The 15,168-nt window shown below is 45.1% G+C and overlaps 2 protein-coding genes across 4 annotated transcripts in view; one reads left to right on the forward strand and one right to left on the reverse strand.

Moving 5' to 3' along the window:
• KLHL20 (kelch like family member 20) overlaps positions 1–10,809 on the forward strand; it is a 26,032-nt gene extending 15,223 nt beyond the window's left edge. For 2 of the 3 annotated variants that reach the window (XM_031065188.1, XM_031065187.1), the window contains 8 exons: positions 131–246; positions 1,029–1,212; positions 2,480–2,623; positions 2,839–2,972; positions 3,926–4,134; positions 6,674–6,780; positions 8,343–8,423; positions 8,512–10,809. In XM_031065188.1, the coding sequence (XP_030921048.1) occupies positions 131–246; positions 1,029–1,212; positions 2,480–2,623; positions 2,839–2,972; positions 3,926–4,134; positions 6,674–6,780; positions 8,343–8,423; positions 8,512–8,542 (1,006 nt within the window). In that variant the 3' untranslated portion in view covers positions 8,543–10,809. Of the gene's footprint in view, positions 1–130; positions 247–1,028; positions 1,213–2,479; positions 2,624–2,838; positions 2,973–3,925; positions 4,135–6,673; positions 6,781–8,342 lie in introns of all 3 variants that reach the window. The other variant, XM_005430875.2, reaches the window with a different exon arrangement.
• On the reverse strand, positions 10,529–15,166 carry CENPL (centromere protein L; the record flags this gene model as incomplete). Its single annotated transcript, XM_031065184.1, has 3 exons — positions 10,529–12,650; positions 13,536–14,078; positions 14,990–15,166. Coding segments are annotated over 3 exons (792 nt in total), but the record flags the coding sequence as incomplete, so codon positions are not given.
• Between the last annotated feature and the right edge of the window lie 2 nt (positions 15,167–15,168).

A 15,168-nucleotide genomic window follows, 5' to 3' on the forward strand; every position in this document is an offset into this window, starting at 1 on the left:
CTCTCTTCCCCTGTGACTTGGCAATACCTGAGGTGCATGACTAGTGCTGGCTGCTCTTCCCATCAGTTCTGATTGGCCCCTTCTCCCCAGACTGAGCTCTTGGGGGTTAATATTTTCCTGTCTTGCCCAGGGATCTGGTGGATGAAGCCAAGAACTACCTGCTGCTGCCCCAGGAGCGGCCGCTGATGCAGGGACCGCGAACGAGGCCGCGCAAACCCATCCGCTGTGGAGAGGTGCTCTTTGCAGGTGTGTGTCCCTGCAGGTGTGCCTGTGTGTCAGCAGGAGGTGGTGGAGGGGCTAGAGGGGCCATTTGAGGAGTGGCTGAGGTCACTTGGTCTGTTCTGCCTTGAGAGGAGAGCTCATCATGGTTTACAGCTTCCTCATGACGTGGGAGGAGAGGCTGGCACTGATCTGGGCTCTCTGGTAACCAGCAACAGAACTCGAGGGAAAGGCCTGGGGCTGTGTCAGGGGAGATTTAATTTGGATATTAGATAAAGGTTCTTCACCCACAGTAGAGTCTGGCACTGGAACTGACTTCCCAAGGCAGTGATCACAGCACCAGGCCTGACAGGGCTCAAGAAGCATTTGGACAACACTCCCAGGCACGTGGTGGGATTCTTGGGACTATCCTGTGCAGAGCCAGGAGAGTTGGACTTCGATCCTTACGCCTCAGGATATTCTGAATCTATGTATTTTTCCCACTGGCTTAGGCCAGGAGACTCCAGGCAGGATTTTCTGGTGGTGGTGCTCCCATAAAATCTTCACAGCCTATTTCTGATGTGACCTGTGCATTAATATTTGAAAGTTTGAGTTAACTTATGTTTCTTACTCATGTAATTTCTTTGGTGCTGTGCAAGCCACAGCATCTCCAAACTTCAGGCTTTTGAAAATCTCCTTCTATTTTATAACTACAAACCTCAGAAGGAGCAACTTAGAGACGAGTCCAAAGGGGGGATTTGTGCCAGGAGCACAGGCAGTGTGTGAGCTCAGTGAGTGTTTTTGTGACCCTGTTTTGGTGTTTGCTGCAGTGGGGGGCTGGTGCAGCGGGGATGCCATTTCCAGTGTGGAGCGCTACGACCCCCAGACCAACGAGTGGAGGATGGTGGCTTCCATGAGCAAGAGGCGCTGTGGCGTTGGGGTCAGCGTCCTGGACGACCTCCTCTATGCTGTGGGAGGCCATGATGGTTCCTCTTATCTGAACAGTGTGGAAAGGTAGGTCTCCATAAGGCCCCTGTGCAGAATTTCAGCTGTGAATGTTCATGTATGAATCACAGTTCGAGCAACCACTGCTTTTGGAGAAAACACGCATTTATTTCTGTTCTCCAAGCACAGAGTGAGCTATCCAACACTGTCCACTTTAATTTCTCATCAGACAGTGACTTTTTATCAGCTGCTTCTGTGCTTGCTTTCTACAGAAACTGCTAAACACATGCAGCTGTATCTGCAGCTCACCTGCACCCTGGGTGCAGCCTCTTAGGAATTGTGTTCATTTTGCCATTTCCTCCTGCCTTGCACACCCCTGGTGCAAAATGCTTTGTGCCATGTTATCCCCAGCTTAATGGGACCAGCCAAACCTCTGGCATAAGGAAGGAATCTCTAGGAGATGGGTATGGGTGTGTTGTTGGAAGAAGTGGTGATCCTTCCTTGCAACTGAGGATTTGTTTTTAGTGTTGTTGGGGAAGGCGAGGTTACAGTGAGTGTTTCTTAGATGCTGAGGGAAGGATCCTGGATTATTTTTTTTTGTCAAGTGGCAACCTGAGAGTTAAGGAACCTTGGCACATAGGCAGAAGAAGGAAAATAGGTCAGTTTTAGGCCTGTGAAAGATTAAAGTCAAACAAGTTTTACCAAGCTTCCTGTTTCTGGGAGCTGCATAGGGCAATTCCCATGCCTGAAAGCCACATGACTCAAGCTCTCCTACTACTCTAATCTTGGCCCTGTAACAAACCCAATGAGCTGTACAAATACCTCCTCCCACCTCGAGCCTCCCCTTCTTCCCATCTACCTCCTTGAGTGCTCCCAACTTCCCAAATCATGACCCTAGCCTTGTATCTCCCACATCCTGCACTTCCTTGCTATACACTGTTTTTCTTTTTCTCTGGATTCCCAAGTCCATCTTGCTCCTCCATGTTTCATCTGGAAGTCCCAGTGCTGGCTGAGTTCCTGTGTGAACTGCAGGGAACAGAGCAGAGTTAACTCTGCTGCAAGTTACCACATGCCAGCCAGTCTCTCTCAGGAGCCTGAACCTTTGATCTCCAGCTTGATTCATCCCAACCTGCAGTTTGAACATCCCTGGAATAACATGTAGGGGAAGCATTGTATCACTTCAGGGCTTTTATCCAGCTTACAAAGAGCTGTGCTGCAGTTGAAGCTCAGGATAGGCAAGTTTCACAGCCTTGGTAGAGCTCCCAAGCATGGGAGAGTCTGAAGCAGACCTAGGCAGGTAATTTTTGCTGTTTGGTGTGTTGTTTTTTTTTTCCAGGTATGATCCAAAGACCAATCAGTGGAGCAGTGATGTGGCTCCGACCAGCACCTGCAGGACCAGTGTTGGAGTAGCAGTTCTTGGAGGTTACCTCTATGCTGTGGGGGGCCAGGATGGTGTCTCTTGTCTCAACATTGTGGAGAGGTACATTTTAATTACAAACCAAAGCCCAAAAAGGTGGGACACACCAAGGAAAAGGGTCTCTGAGAGGGTGCAGCTGATGCAGACAAGCTGGAGAGGAGATAGGAACTGTACAAATCTTACAGGGATTTTTGTTTGGGGAGAATAAATCAGTCTTCCTGCCCCTTTGTGAAGATGTCAGCACTTCCCTCAGCTCTGGTGTTTATTTCTTGTGCCAGGTATGATCCCAAAGAAAACAAATGGACTCGAGTGGCTTCCATGAGCACCAGGCGCCTGGGAGTGGCAGTGGCTGTGCTGGGAGGCTTCCTCTATGCTGTGGGGGGCTCTGATGGAACATCTCCTCTCAATACTGGTATGCCTTTTGCTGTCCCTTTGTCCCAGTCACTGCTTGTCCTGGTCCTGAGAGCCTGTCATGTCCCCAGATAGCTGTTGAATATCTCAGTGATCACTTTGTGGAGTTTTTTCTTCTTTAAATATTTTGCCATACAACAACTCACTCTCCAGACTTGTGAGTCCCTATTACCTGGTTTTGTGTCATATTTTTACTTTCTCAGTGCTTCATTTGGCAGTATGTCCTTAATACAAGGCTTTGATAGTTTGCATAGGAGTTGCAAGCACTTTTTTTTTCTTTTGAATTCCTGCAGCAGCCATTTTTGCTGTAGGAAGGAAGGTTCCAAAGGTAAAACTGCTGCAGGTCAGTTTGTAGCATTGCCAGCTCCCTCTCGAGTGTGGAGACAGGAGAGAGACTAGCAAGAGTTTTTGGGAAGAAAAGAGAGAAAAAAGGGGTTCATGGCTTTGGAAGGAAGGAAAGAACAAACAGGTTCATGGCTTTGGAACAGAGAACAAATGGGTTCATGGCTTTGGAAGGAAAGAGAGAACAAACAGGTTCATGGCTTTGGAAGAAAAGAGAAAACAAAGGGGTTCATGGCTTTGGAACAGAGAACAAATGAGTTCATGGCTTTGGAGCAGAGAACAAATGGGTTCATGGCTTTGGAGCAGAGAACAAATGGGTTCATGGCTTTGGAAGAAGAGAGAAAACAAAGGGATTCGTGGCTTTGGAACAGAGAACAAATGAGTTCATGGCTTTGGAAGAAAAGTGAAAACAAAGGGGTTCAATGGCTTTGGTAGAAAAGAGAGAAAAAAAGAGGTTCATAGCTTTGGAAAAGAGATAACAAATGGGTTCATGGCTTTGGAAAAGAGAGAACAATTGGGTTTATGGCATTTTTGGTGTGTAGAAATCAGGTCCAAAAGTCAGGTCCACTGCCTGCCAACCCTGCTGACCGCACACCTTCCCTCCCTCGGCAGTGGAGCGCTACAACCCCCAGGAGAACCGCTGGCACACGATAGCCCCCATGGGCACCAGGAGGAAGCACCTGGGCTGTGCTGTGTACCAGGACATGATCTATGCTGTGGGAGGCAGGGATGACACCACAGAGCTCAGCAGTGCTGAGAGGTACAACCCACGCACCAACCAGTGGTCCCCCGTGGTGGCCATGACGTCGCGGCGCAGCGGGGTGAGTCTGATGCCTCAGGTTTTACATTTCATGTTTTCCTGTCATTGTTGCCATTAGAAATGAAGGGATGGGGCTGTTTTCAAGCTAAGAATGATTTATGGCTCAAATAAACATCAGTCTCAGAGCCCATGAGGTTTTAGAGGAGGAAGCATTCAGCCATAGCTCAAGAGTAGTCACAAGTTCTTTGTAACAAGGCAGTGTAGAACTTTCTAACCCAATAGACAGTTGCCACAAAATTTATTTTGCTTTTCTAACCTATCACCTTTATTTACTTCTGCTGCACTGTGGATACTTTTATCCAAGAGCTTCTGTCTCACTTGCACACTCTCATAACTTCTAAATTCTTAGCTTATTCTATACAACCACACCCTTACATTACAAACCCTTCACCATCTTATCAATACAGTTTCTCACTTATTTAAAGCATATCCTTACAACTATAGAAACACAAGTTTATGATTTTTCTGCTTAATGTCTGTATATTGTACTTTTACATCAATCCAAGCTTCTTCCAAGGCTGCAGATCAGATCCTTCAGTGTCTGTGGAAGTTTCTGTTTTTCTGACTCACACATTTTCCAGATTCTGCACTGTGTTTATAACTCTGAACTTCATATAAAGTGTTGGCAAGTTCTCCTTACAGTTCAGTCACACAAAACAATCCTTTTCCAGCCCCAGAACCAAAGGCACCATTGCAGCTTCAGGCCCACAAAGTGCAAACAACAGCAAATTGAGGAGAGCAAACTGGGAGGATGGGACTGCATAACTTGGAGCTGTAACTGGACAATTAACCCCAATATAGAAATGGACCAGAACTTATAAAAGTGTGAAAACTTGTGACTGGTCATCCCTCTTGGGTGTAGCCTCTTGTGCTGCCCAGGGTGGATCCATGGCCTTTAACAAATCCCTACTTTATTCCTTTAATTAATCCCTGCTTTGCTCCTTTAACACTGCCTACCCTCTGTTCCAGGTGGCCCCTCCAGGCATCATATGGGGCTTGGTGGGCTCATCCCTGCCACGTGTCACCATGTGGGGACAGAGGGCACAGGGCAGGGTGTCATTGTCACTCTTGTTGTGGGGAGAGCACACAGTGAAGTGTCTTCTCACAAGGCTCTCCTGCTTCCTCCTCTGCATCTTCACCTTTTCTCTGTGAGGGAAAAAGTTTGCAAAAAGCTCTCTAGCAAGACTATAAGGTGAAGAGATAGCCAAGTCATGCCACACACAGCTGTTTAGGATGGGGAAATGAGACATTTGAGGGTGTTTTTAAATATTTTTGGGGCTTGTATGCAGTCGACTAAGCCTGAAGCAGAGGAGATTTTAGGTGTCATAGCTGTACTTGGTATGAAATACCATCAAAGAACACTATCAAATTAATACCTGGATGTCTCTGGATAAATTAGGGGGTGAAAACACCCAGTTGCTGAGAGGAAAAAGCTGGGAAGCTGGGTTAGCACATGTTCAGATCCGTATTCCCAGCAGACTCTCATTGCCTTGAGGCATGTGTGGGAACAGGGCTCCTGGGCTTTCACTTGGGCTGTGCCTCTCCTCCTGAATGCTGTGAGTGACAGCAAGTTCCCATCCACTGCTGATCGTGGGGCTCTCTTGTGAACAACAGGTTATGCAGTGTTTTCAGCAGCCATGGTGGCTGGGGAGATGGAAATGATCTGGCTGTTTATCATTAGATATGGATTATGTGGTAAGGAGAGGATGAGTTCTGTCTGTGAGTTAGTGTTCAGTGTCTGGTGAGGCAAGTATGAATCACAGTTTGAGCAACCACTGCTTTTGGAGAGAACACATATTTATTTCTGTTTTCCAAACACAGAGTGAGCTGCCCAGCACTGTCCACTTCAGTTTCTCATTAGACAGTGACTTTTTATCAGCTGCTTCTGTGCTTGCTTTCTACAGAAACTGCTAAACACATGCAGCTGTATCTGCAGCTCACCTGACTTCCTCAAAACCAAAACAGGGACCATTTTACAATGTGCACCTTCCCTTTTTTCTGTTATACTCCACGTTTTCCACTGGAAGTGGTCATGTTTTGATGTTTCAGTGATTTCAAAGATTAAATAGAAAGTCTGGAGGCCAGAGTGCTTACAGATGGTCCAAGCCACAACCTGAAAGGTTTGAGACCAGGGGCTTGCCTGTGGTTCTGTTACTTTAACCAAATGCTCTGGGCTGGTAGATAGTCTTTCTTGGTGAAGAATTTCAGTCCAGAACATAAGTTTTGTATGAAAAAGGTTTAGGTTCTCATGCATTTATCATCACTCAGATGGTTCTACTTCTTGTAGCTGGCTATAAGGGGAACCCCCTGCTTTTTCTTTGAGAGATTCTATATTCTGAGATACATATTTAACTTTCCAGGTCTCATTTTTTAGGATATTTAATTTGTGCTGTGCCCTAAAGAAAAAAAAACCAACTCTCTACTGCAGACTGCCTTTCACCAAACACGGTTATGAAATAGTTTCATTAATATTTTCATTTTAACCCTTCTTTTCAGGACATCTCAGCTAAGTTAGCTGCTGTCTGATGGCTGTTTTGCAGGTTGGCCTGGCTGTGGTGAATGGACAGCTGATGGCAGTGGGGGGCTTTGATGGCACAACGTACCTGAAGACCATTGAGGTGTTTGATCCAGATGCCAACACGTGGAGGTAACTTGAATTTCTGTGATAATCAAACAGTGAAATCCAGCTGGAGCTGTCCCAGGCAAAGTAGGAATGTGGTACACACCATAATAGAGAACTTGTGTGGGGTAGAGCCATCACAACATTCCCATTCTGGCTTCTTGCCTTGCAAGAAAGAACCACGTTTTGAAAATACCTCACCACGCCCCTTCTGTTCATTTTGGGCTGAGTCTCTCCTGCTTCCCAATAAAACTGGCCTTGTCCTTAGCAGAAGGAACTCAAAGCCACCATGTAGAATTTGGCCTGATCACTTCTTCCTTGCCATGTGAGGCAGTGATTTCTGAATCCTTTTGGAGGAGACAAAACATTTAAAGCACATGGTGTTATTCCCCTTTAAATCAGCAGGATTCAGCCACTGGAAGAATCTCCAAGATGAGACAAATAATATGAAATTGCTGATCAAAATATATGCTGAGCAGAAAAGAAAGAGGAAAGATAGCCTTTCTAGTCATAACTATACTTGAAAACAATTGCTTGTGTTTTCAGTTCCCAAATGTAATTAGCATAAAGTATCAAACTCCTGTGGTTATTTTTGCTGCTGTGGTGATCTGGCAAGGGTGGGGAATAGAAAGAAATTAATGTCCTTATTCTTACTAGTGATAGTAGTAGTTTAACCCTTCACTGGTAAGAATGGCTGTCGTGAGCAGCAGTGGAGGAATTTCCCCTGGTTTGATGAGCCATGGATCCACAGGACCTTTTGAACTGCTTAGGAAAGCAGTTGAGGAGAAAGTGGTACATACATCAGATTCCTTAGTGGAATTTTTTCAGCTACTCCTGTGACAGTCCAGAGTTAGGAGTGACTGCCTGGCAGGCATTCACACAGCTTGGGAGATTATTCAAGGTATTATTAGCTTGTGTTTTTTTCCTCCACTGAACTCAATATAGGTGACCAGCTTCTGTAGTCTTCCCTTTCTTTTGTACCTTGAAGATATTTTTTATTTGTGCAGCTTGACTGAGAAATGATTCTGCTGCAATTGGGCTTTAACAAAGCTGTTTGCAGAACTTGCTTCTCCTGTTCCTGCCAGCAGACTCCAGTGGCATAGAGGGGGACAGGCAGCTGCAATCTGTAGGGATCTGATATCCCTGTGAAATGCAGACACCATTGCAGTCAGCAGATGGTGCTTGGGATGTGTTATATCTCAGTTGGCTCAGTTGAATATACGGGTTTAGACATAAAAAATACATTAGTTGAATTGTGAGGACTAAGCCTAGTCCTGTGTTACCCAAAACCTAGCTTAAGGTCAGCTACAGACTACAAAGTTCGTTTTCTTACCAGACAGGGAGGATGAAGTATTTATTTAACAGAAATTTGGTGTCAAATCAAGTAGCAGTTTCTGTTGTGAGAGAAAAAGGCACGAGCAAATACAGCTGTTTACTTACGAAGTGTGTACGATGGGTGCTCCACAACCTCTTCACTTTAAGCAGACATTAAAGATGGTTCAGTGTTTCCCATGGCAGCTCCCAGAGGTTGGTGTCCCCATGGAGGAGGATGTGAGGCAGTGTGTGACTCTGGAATGTTGTCTCTGCAGGTTGTACGGCGGGATGAACTACCGGCGGCTGGGCGGAGGCGTGGGGGTTATCAAAATGACACACTGTGAATCTCATATATGGTAAGCTTCCAGAGGGGGGGAGTCCCCTGCCTTCTCATTCCTAGAAAAAAAAACTGAAGAGACTTGTTGACACTGGACCTCTTTGCAGCTCTAGTATGCACGGTCTAGCTCCAATGTAACTCTTTGTCGGTGAACTCTTTCTATGGAATTATAAAAACTGACTTCTGTGAGAGTGTGCCCCGCGGGAGACCACGTTGTCAGACTCCAGGGAACCACTGGACAAAAGTAGAAGTGTTGCTTATGTCCGTATTTTTTCTAAATAGTTCTACATTTTTGGAATAAACCAAACTGTAAAAGTTATTGTAGCCTAAAAGGATGCTGATGTAGAGCCTATACACTCTGTACTGGGAGTCTGGCCAGGAGGAGGGATTCCTGCTTTCCCTCCTGCTGTGGGAGCAGTGGATGTGGCAGCTGTTTGGTGGGCGAAAGAGAAAGAAAGTGATACAGAAAACATTGCTTTTGCCTTATTTACAGAGAGCTTCAAAAAAAAAAAAAGTACTTGACCTGCAAGGTGCCACCTTTGCGCAGAAGCTTTTCTGTGCACAGAGTATATTTATTTTTTCATTTGATTTGTATCATGTATTTCCTTTGTATCGCTCACAGCGATGATTCCAGCTTTTTATATACATCTGTGTGTGCATATATATATGTATTTTATATATATATATATGTATATGTGTGACTTGCATTTCGACCAGCTGGTGGTTTGGGCAGGGCTGTGTCCTGCCAGCTACTGTGGTTCCAGCCCTTGTGGTATCATTTGGGGTCTCTTAGAGGACAGGAGGGCTGTGAGATGGGTGCCCTGAGTATCTTTTCAGAACTGGAACTCTCATTGCTCAGCTGAATCAGTGAAGTGCCCAAAAAGGGTGAGAGGAAAAGGATTTCAAGCAATGCCTTTTTACTGTACAAAAATTCAGCTTTTCTCTCCTCTCCTCTCTCCTGTGTGTGAACCTGTGCTGATTTGAAGGTGAACCAGCACAGGAGGAATTAACCCCACAGAAATACCTTGTGAGAGATTTCAAGTCAGAGTTGCAATTCAATAGAGAGATGACAATAAATGCAGTGAATACACAAAGAGTGGCTTAAAACCAGTCCTGATTAAACAGTGGTTGCAGTCCTGTTAGAGTAATGGATGAGGTCTTGTCAAAAGCACTGGTCCTGTGGAAAGGCCTGGTCCTTCTTTGGATGTCCAGTGGTGGTGGTTGTGTCCAATTCCCTAACTCCCAGATCATGGACCCTCAAAACCAGGCAGGAATGTTGAATCCCTTCCCCAGAGCAAGGGGTTTCCCAATGCAATGATGGAATCCTGAGTCATAGGATATTTGGGGAGTCCCTGACAGGACTCTGCCCACTGGCAGACATGACCCCCCCTTAGGCTGGGTGTAGCTGTCACTTTGTGAGGACAGAGAGAACACTGCAGCCAGCTCCCAGCTGTTACAAAGGACTCACCACTAACAGGAATAATATCAGAAATAATGCAGCTGGGTGTGGAATACAGTTTGGCTATACCCACACTGGTACTTTATCCTGCAACCACTGACAGAACTTAAATCCACCTAGCTCTAGCTCACTTTTAAAAGCCTTTTTTCCTCCTGTTGCCTGTTTGATATCAGTTCTTGTCTGAAGCAGGGTGCAGGTATCATCTGTTCATTCTGATACCCACTTCTTGTGTTTTTGCTAGAAGGGCAGACCCACAGCCAGCTCCTTCCTGCTGGGAAAAAAACCTCAGACCAGCCTCACCTCAGCTGCCCTCTTGTCTGTGTCTGTAGAGTTCCTGACCATGATGGATGGTGCCCTCTCTTTGAGTGGTTTTTGTGCACTTTGCCTGTGTGTGGTTAGAGCAGGGAAAGGTGGGAGGCTCATTTAAAAAGTTTGGAGGGGAAGGGCTGTTTTCTGGCACTGTGAATAACTGTGGAGTCACCCAGGAGTGGGGGGAGAGCAGGGAAGAACTCAAGACTCAACAGTTCTGTTTTTACTGTAATTTCTACTGAGTATGGAAGAATGACCTTTTGCACCTGATCTAACTGTGGACCTTTACTAAATTTCATTTTGAAAAAGAGGACTGTAAATTCTTGAGATTAAAAAGGCAGTGCTGACACCTTAAGTTCTTTAACTTCATAGTTTGATTCATGTAACTCAGACTTTAATGTGCTTGAATATAGTAAAAAAATACACTACAGTCATAAATGGGACATTAAAACTTTTATAAAAACCCCTTCCCCCCCAAAGGTCGGTATTCTTGTGTTTACATATGAAAATCATTTGCACCTTTACAAGGAAGACAAGTATTCTGTAAACAAATGTTTACATGTATCATTTATGCTTTTTTCTAGCATGAGTAACTTGTATAAATAGTGCTATCTTAATAAATTTCTTCTACGCTGTTCTTGGTTTGTTCCTTGGGGTGAAAGCAGTGGGAGGTGTTTTTCTGTGGTTTATATGGACAAAGATGCTGGAGGGGTTTTTTTTTCCCCAGATAAATCCCAGTAAAAGAGGCTTAAAACTCTGCTGTTTCTTGTTACCCTTCACATCACTCAGAGCCAGCTTTTTCTGGAAGGAAGTATCTGTGCTATCTGGCTAAATCTTATCTCTGCTCACTTAACTGCATTTAACAATGAGGACAACACAAGGAAGGGGTTAAGAGAGGCTATAAGAATTTAGGTTTTTAGGGATTATTTATGCAAATTTGTTGGAAAGAGCTGAGCATTAGATTTAAAACTTAGCCCTGGGTGTAACAGTCCTGTTTTCAAACCAAATACAGGTGCCAGTTATTTCCAGACCTTCTACTCCTTTGTCCAGTGCTCTTGTGACTCCAGAGAGCAAACTTTGTCTGAGATATTTGAAATCAGGAAACTAGAGCACCAGAAGTGATAGTTTAAGTAGCTGCTGAGCTGCCAGGACCTTCAGAAGAGCACTTAGCTGCTTTTAGCAGGGTAAGAATTACCACAGACTTCAGCTTTAACATGCAAAAACAATCCAACTAGTAAAGAATCTGAAACCAAGTGCATGTTTCTTTGCTTGATTCTGGAAACAGGTTAGGAACTAGGCATGCAGTTATGTCATGTGTTAGGCAGTTTTACACTGGGAAGAGAAAGGAAATTTGCACCCCTATTTAGGAGAAGGTCATAGCACAAATCAGCTCCCAGAGGTGCTGCACAAGTGTGAAGCAAGAAACTAGACTTGGAATTTTGCTGCTCACAGAAGCATTTAATAAGGAACAAGGGGTGGTTAGGTCAGGAAAGCTGTAATTGGAAGTAAGTTTCATGCAAGGATATATTTAATTAGACAGTAGTGGTCTTTCCTTAAGACAAAAGATGGAAAAATTTTTCTTTATTTAGTACTGTGTTACAAAAATATCTCAGCAGGTGCTACTTTCTGTTCCTTAAATGTCCCTCTGAACTCTTACTTGCTTCAGAAGGGAGGGATCCAACATCAAATTCTAGCACACAGCTCCAACCCTGAGAGCTCTCTGGCCTACAGGATTACATCCAAGATTACAAACATCAGGACAAAGCCCAGTAACCATCAAGCTTATCCACACCTCACTTTCCTATCTATCAACATGCCTGGGAGGACCAACAGGCTGACAAGTGCCTCGTGTCCAATCTCATGCCCAACTGGAACATAAATGAACATTATCACCATTACCAAGTACCCTTAACAAACTAAAAAATGAGTTAGAAACCTGGATTTTTCTGCCCTGGGTTGTAGAGCATGCACCCTTTCTCAGGTGTGCTGAACTTTGCATTTAGGCTAGCCCAAGAGTAGTCACAGTTTAGCCAAGATCTGCATAGCTTAGGCTGTCCAGTGAAAACCAACTTAGAAACAACAGAAATACCTGCCAGGGAGTTGCACCAAGAACTTGCACTGTTTGTCTCTGAGCTGATACCTGCTCATAAATGAAATTAGTGACTCTGAGAAAACAAAGCTGCTCAGGAAGCTGTCACAAATTTGCATTGCAGCCCTTCTTCAGGGCCAAATGTCTGCTCGACTTTGCTGTGCATGGAATTACACAGCCAAGTGCTGGAGTTAGTCTGTCCAAAGTCAGCCAGAATGAGAGGAAAGAAGATGCTGCAGGAGTGAGTTTCCTGGGGGTTTCTCAGCACAGATTGTCCAAACAGAAACATTGAGTATGAAGAGCTACTGAAATGGCTCTCACTGTATCTGAGAGATTGCGAGTTCAGTCAGTAGCATCAGCACTCCAGGCAGGTATTGGCTGTGTAGAATCTGCAAAAAAAAAAAAAAGAGAAAAAAGCCTGTCAAAGCAACAATTGCAGTTGCCAGATTTCCACACACCAAAGCCCTGCTTGGAAGGAAACTACCAAGTGTTCTGTGTGTTTATTCAGCTGCTCTGCTGTTGCTTTACTTTTCCCATACTGCATACAACTTGAATCCTATCCCATTATGAAAAGCCATATCTGAATTTACACAGCACACATTCCACAGGAGCACCCTTCAGAAAGCCTGAGATATCTTTGTGTACTTACCTGCAACAGGAAAAGTTGTTTCAGATAGTTTTAAGCTATTACAGATAAAAACAAGCAATGTGCTCCTCATCATAGGCTAAATTTAAACAACTGCATTTGCACAGTGTGCCAAGTCCCATCATAGGGTAAATTTAAACAACTGCACTTACACAAACTGTTCTTTAACTCAGAAGAAAATATTGTATTGCTTGAAGAATTAATATTCTGTGGTTTGAAGGATATTGGAGATAACCTCTGTAGAAAGACCAGCACCTTTATGAAAAGGTTTACACGTGAAGGAGTCTTCTGCCTGTGTCTTAATAACTACAATACTAGAAAGCTAGGAACTTTTTTTGAAGTTTGGGATCTTTTTAAGTCCAAAATGAGTTATTTTATGGCCTAAGAAGCTTTCCTGTTCATACCACAGCTAATACACCTATTTCTGCCCCAGGCAAGTAGCTCCTGCTGCAACACAGTAATAAAATACTGTACTGGTGGCTGCCCCACCTCTAAAGCAAAGTATGACTAGTAAAAGCTGAGGGTTTAACAATTCCTTGTAGGAAATCATGCAAAAGAACCATGAGACTTTCAGGTACAGCTGTTTTATTTGGCCAGCATTAGAACAACCTGCTACTAAGGGCCTCACCTTTACAATCCCATCACAGTGTGCCGAGGCAATTGCTGTGGAAATCTTCACCAGCTTCGCAGCTGACAAGTGGATCTTGAAGTGCCTGTGGAAGTGGGCATAAAGGCAGTCCATGAAGACATCCACCTCCTCTTGGGTGATCTCTCCTGGTGTTTTTTGCACCGTGTCCCACAGAGCTTTGGCATCCTCCGGGTGGATGGCGTAGGAAATATCCAGGGGCTGCGCCAGGCGGGGCACGGAGAAGACGAGTTCCACGGCAGAGGCAGCTCTGTCCAGCTTGCAGCCAGCCCACATGGCCACCATCCAGCTGAGGTTCAGGGGGCTGATGGCCAGGCGGCGGAAGCAGCAGTCAAAAGTCTTCTGGAACCAGCTGCCAACCAGGGCGGTGTAGCTCTCGGCGCCGTGGCTCAGGAACAGGGGCAGGCAGGTGAAGTGCTCCGGCACGTTCTCGGAAAGCTCGTCTCCAAACATGGAGCAGAACCAGCCCCACCACACGGGTTTGTCCTCGGAGTTCCTGGAGGAGCCTCGTGACCTCGAAGAGAGCTGCGATGGGGAGAAGAAGCATTGCAATGCTGAAAAGCAAGTATGGCTTTTTTTTTTCATCAGCTAAAAACAGATACTGATTTAAAGTTTTAAGACTTTTTTAATTTTTTTTTTTGTTGTTGTGTCAAACACATACAATTATTCAGTCTACCCAGCACATCCCTAAAAGTGGAATGCAATTCTGTTGAAAACAGCAGAAAAAGCGCTTTTAAATTCCTTAGGAACAGTCCTGAGATCTGAGTTTATGCTGCTTAACTCCCATGGTACATCCTACAACCATTGCCACAATGAACCTGACATTTCAGTAGCACATTTCACATGAGGCAAAGCATTTCAGAAATATTAATTAAGTTTTGGTCAGGAAGTGGGATTATGCTTCATCTAGGAAGAAAAATAACCCATCCAAGTCCTGGCAGTAAATTGACTGCTGAACTAAAACATCAGACAGAGATTGCTCTGTATAGTCATACTCTGATGCTGTTAAAAAGTTGAACTCAAACTTGCTATTTACTGTATGCATTGCTTAGGGGAGATCACAGAATCAATTAGGCTGAAAAAGACCTCTGAGGCCATCAAGTCCAGCCTGTGACCAAGTTCAGCCTTGTCATTAGACAAGGCTTTTGACTGTGTCACATCCAGTCTTAACTTAAACACCTCCAGGGATGGTGACTCCACTGTCTCCCAGGGCAGCCAATTCCAATGTCAAATCATCCCTTCTGTAAAGAAATTCTTCCTAATGTCCAACCTAAACCTCCCCCGGCGCAGCTTAAGACTATAAATGTTCCGTTCCAGCTAAAAATAGACAGGATTGTTTCATTAAATCACAGCAGCTATTCCACACTGCTAAGGTTTAACTTCGGGGCTTCCTTTCAAGACAGAGCGTTCCGTCAGAACAAAACCAGCGCCCTCACCTGCACGAGGAGGGCAGCCTGGTCCAGCTCGCTGCCCCTGATGTCGGCAAGGCTGGACAGGGCCACCTTGATGTCCAGCTCGACGCCCACCTCCACCGCCAGCCCCTTGTGCTTCTCGGCGGCGATGAAGGCGCCCAGCAGCCGCGCGTAGTCCCTGAGGCGGGGGCGGGGGGCGCCCG

This window comes from Geospiza fortis, unplaced genomic scaffold (assembly GCF_000277835.1).
Source record: "Geospiza fortis unplaced genomic scaffold, GeoFor_1.0 scaffold250, whole genome shotgun sequence".
NCBI classification, from domain to species: Eukaryota; Metazoa; Chordata; class Aves; order Passeriformes; family Thraupidae; genus Geospiza; species Geospiza fortis.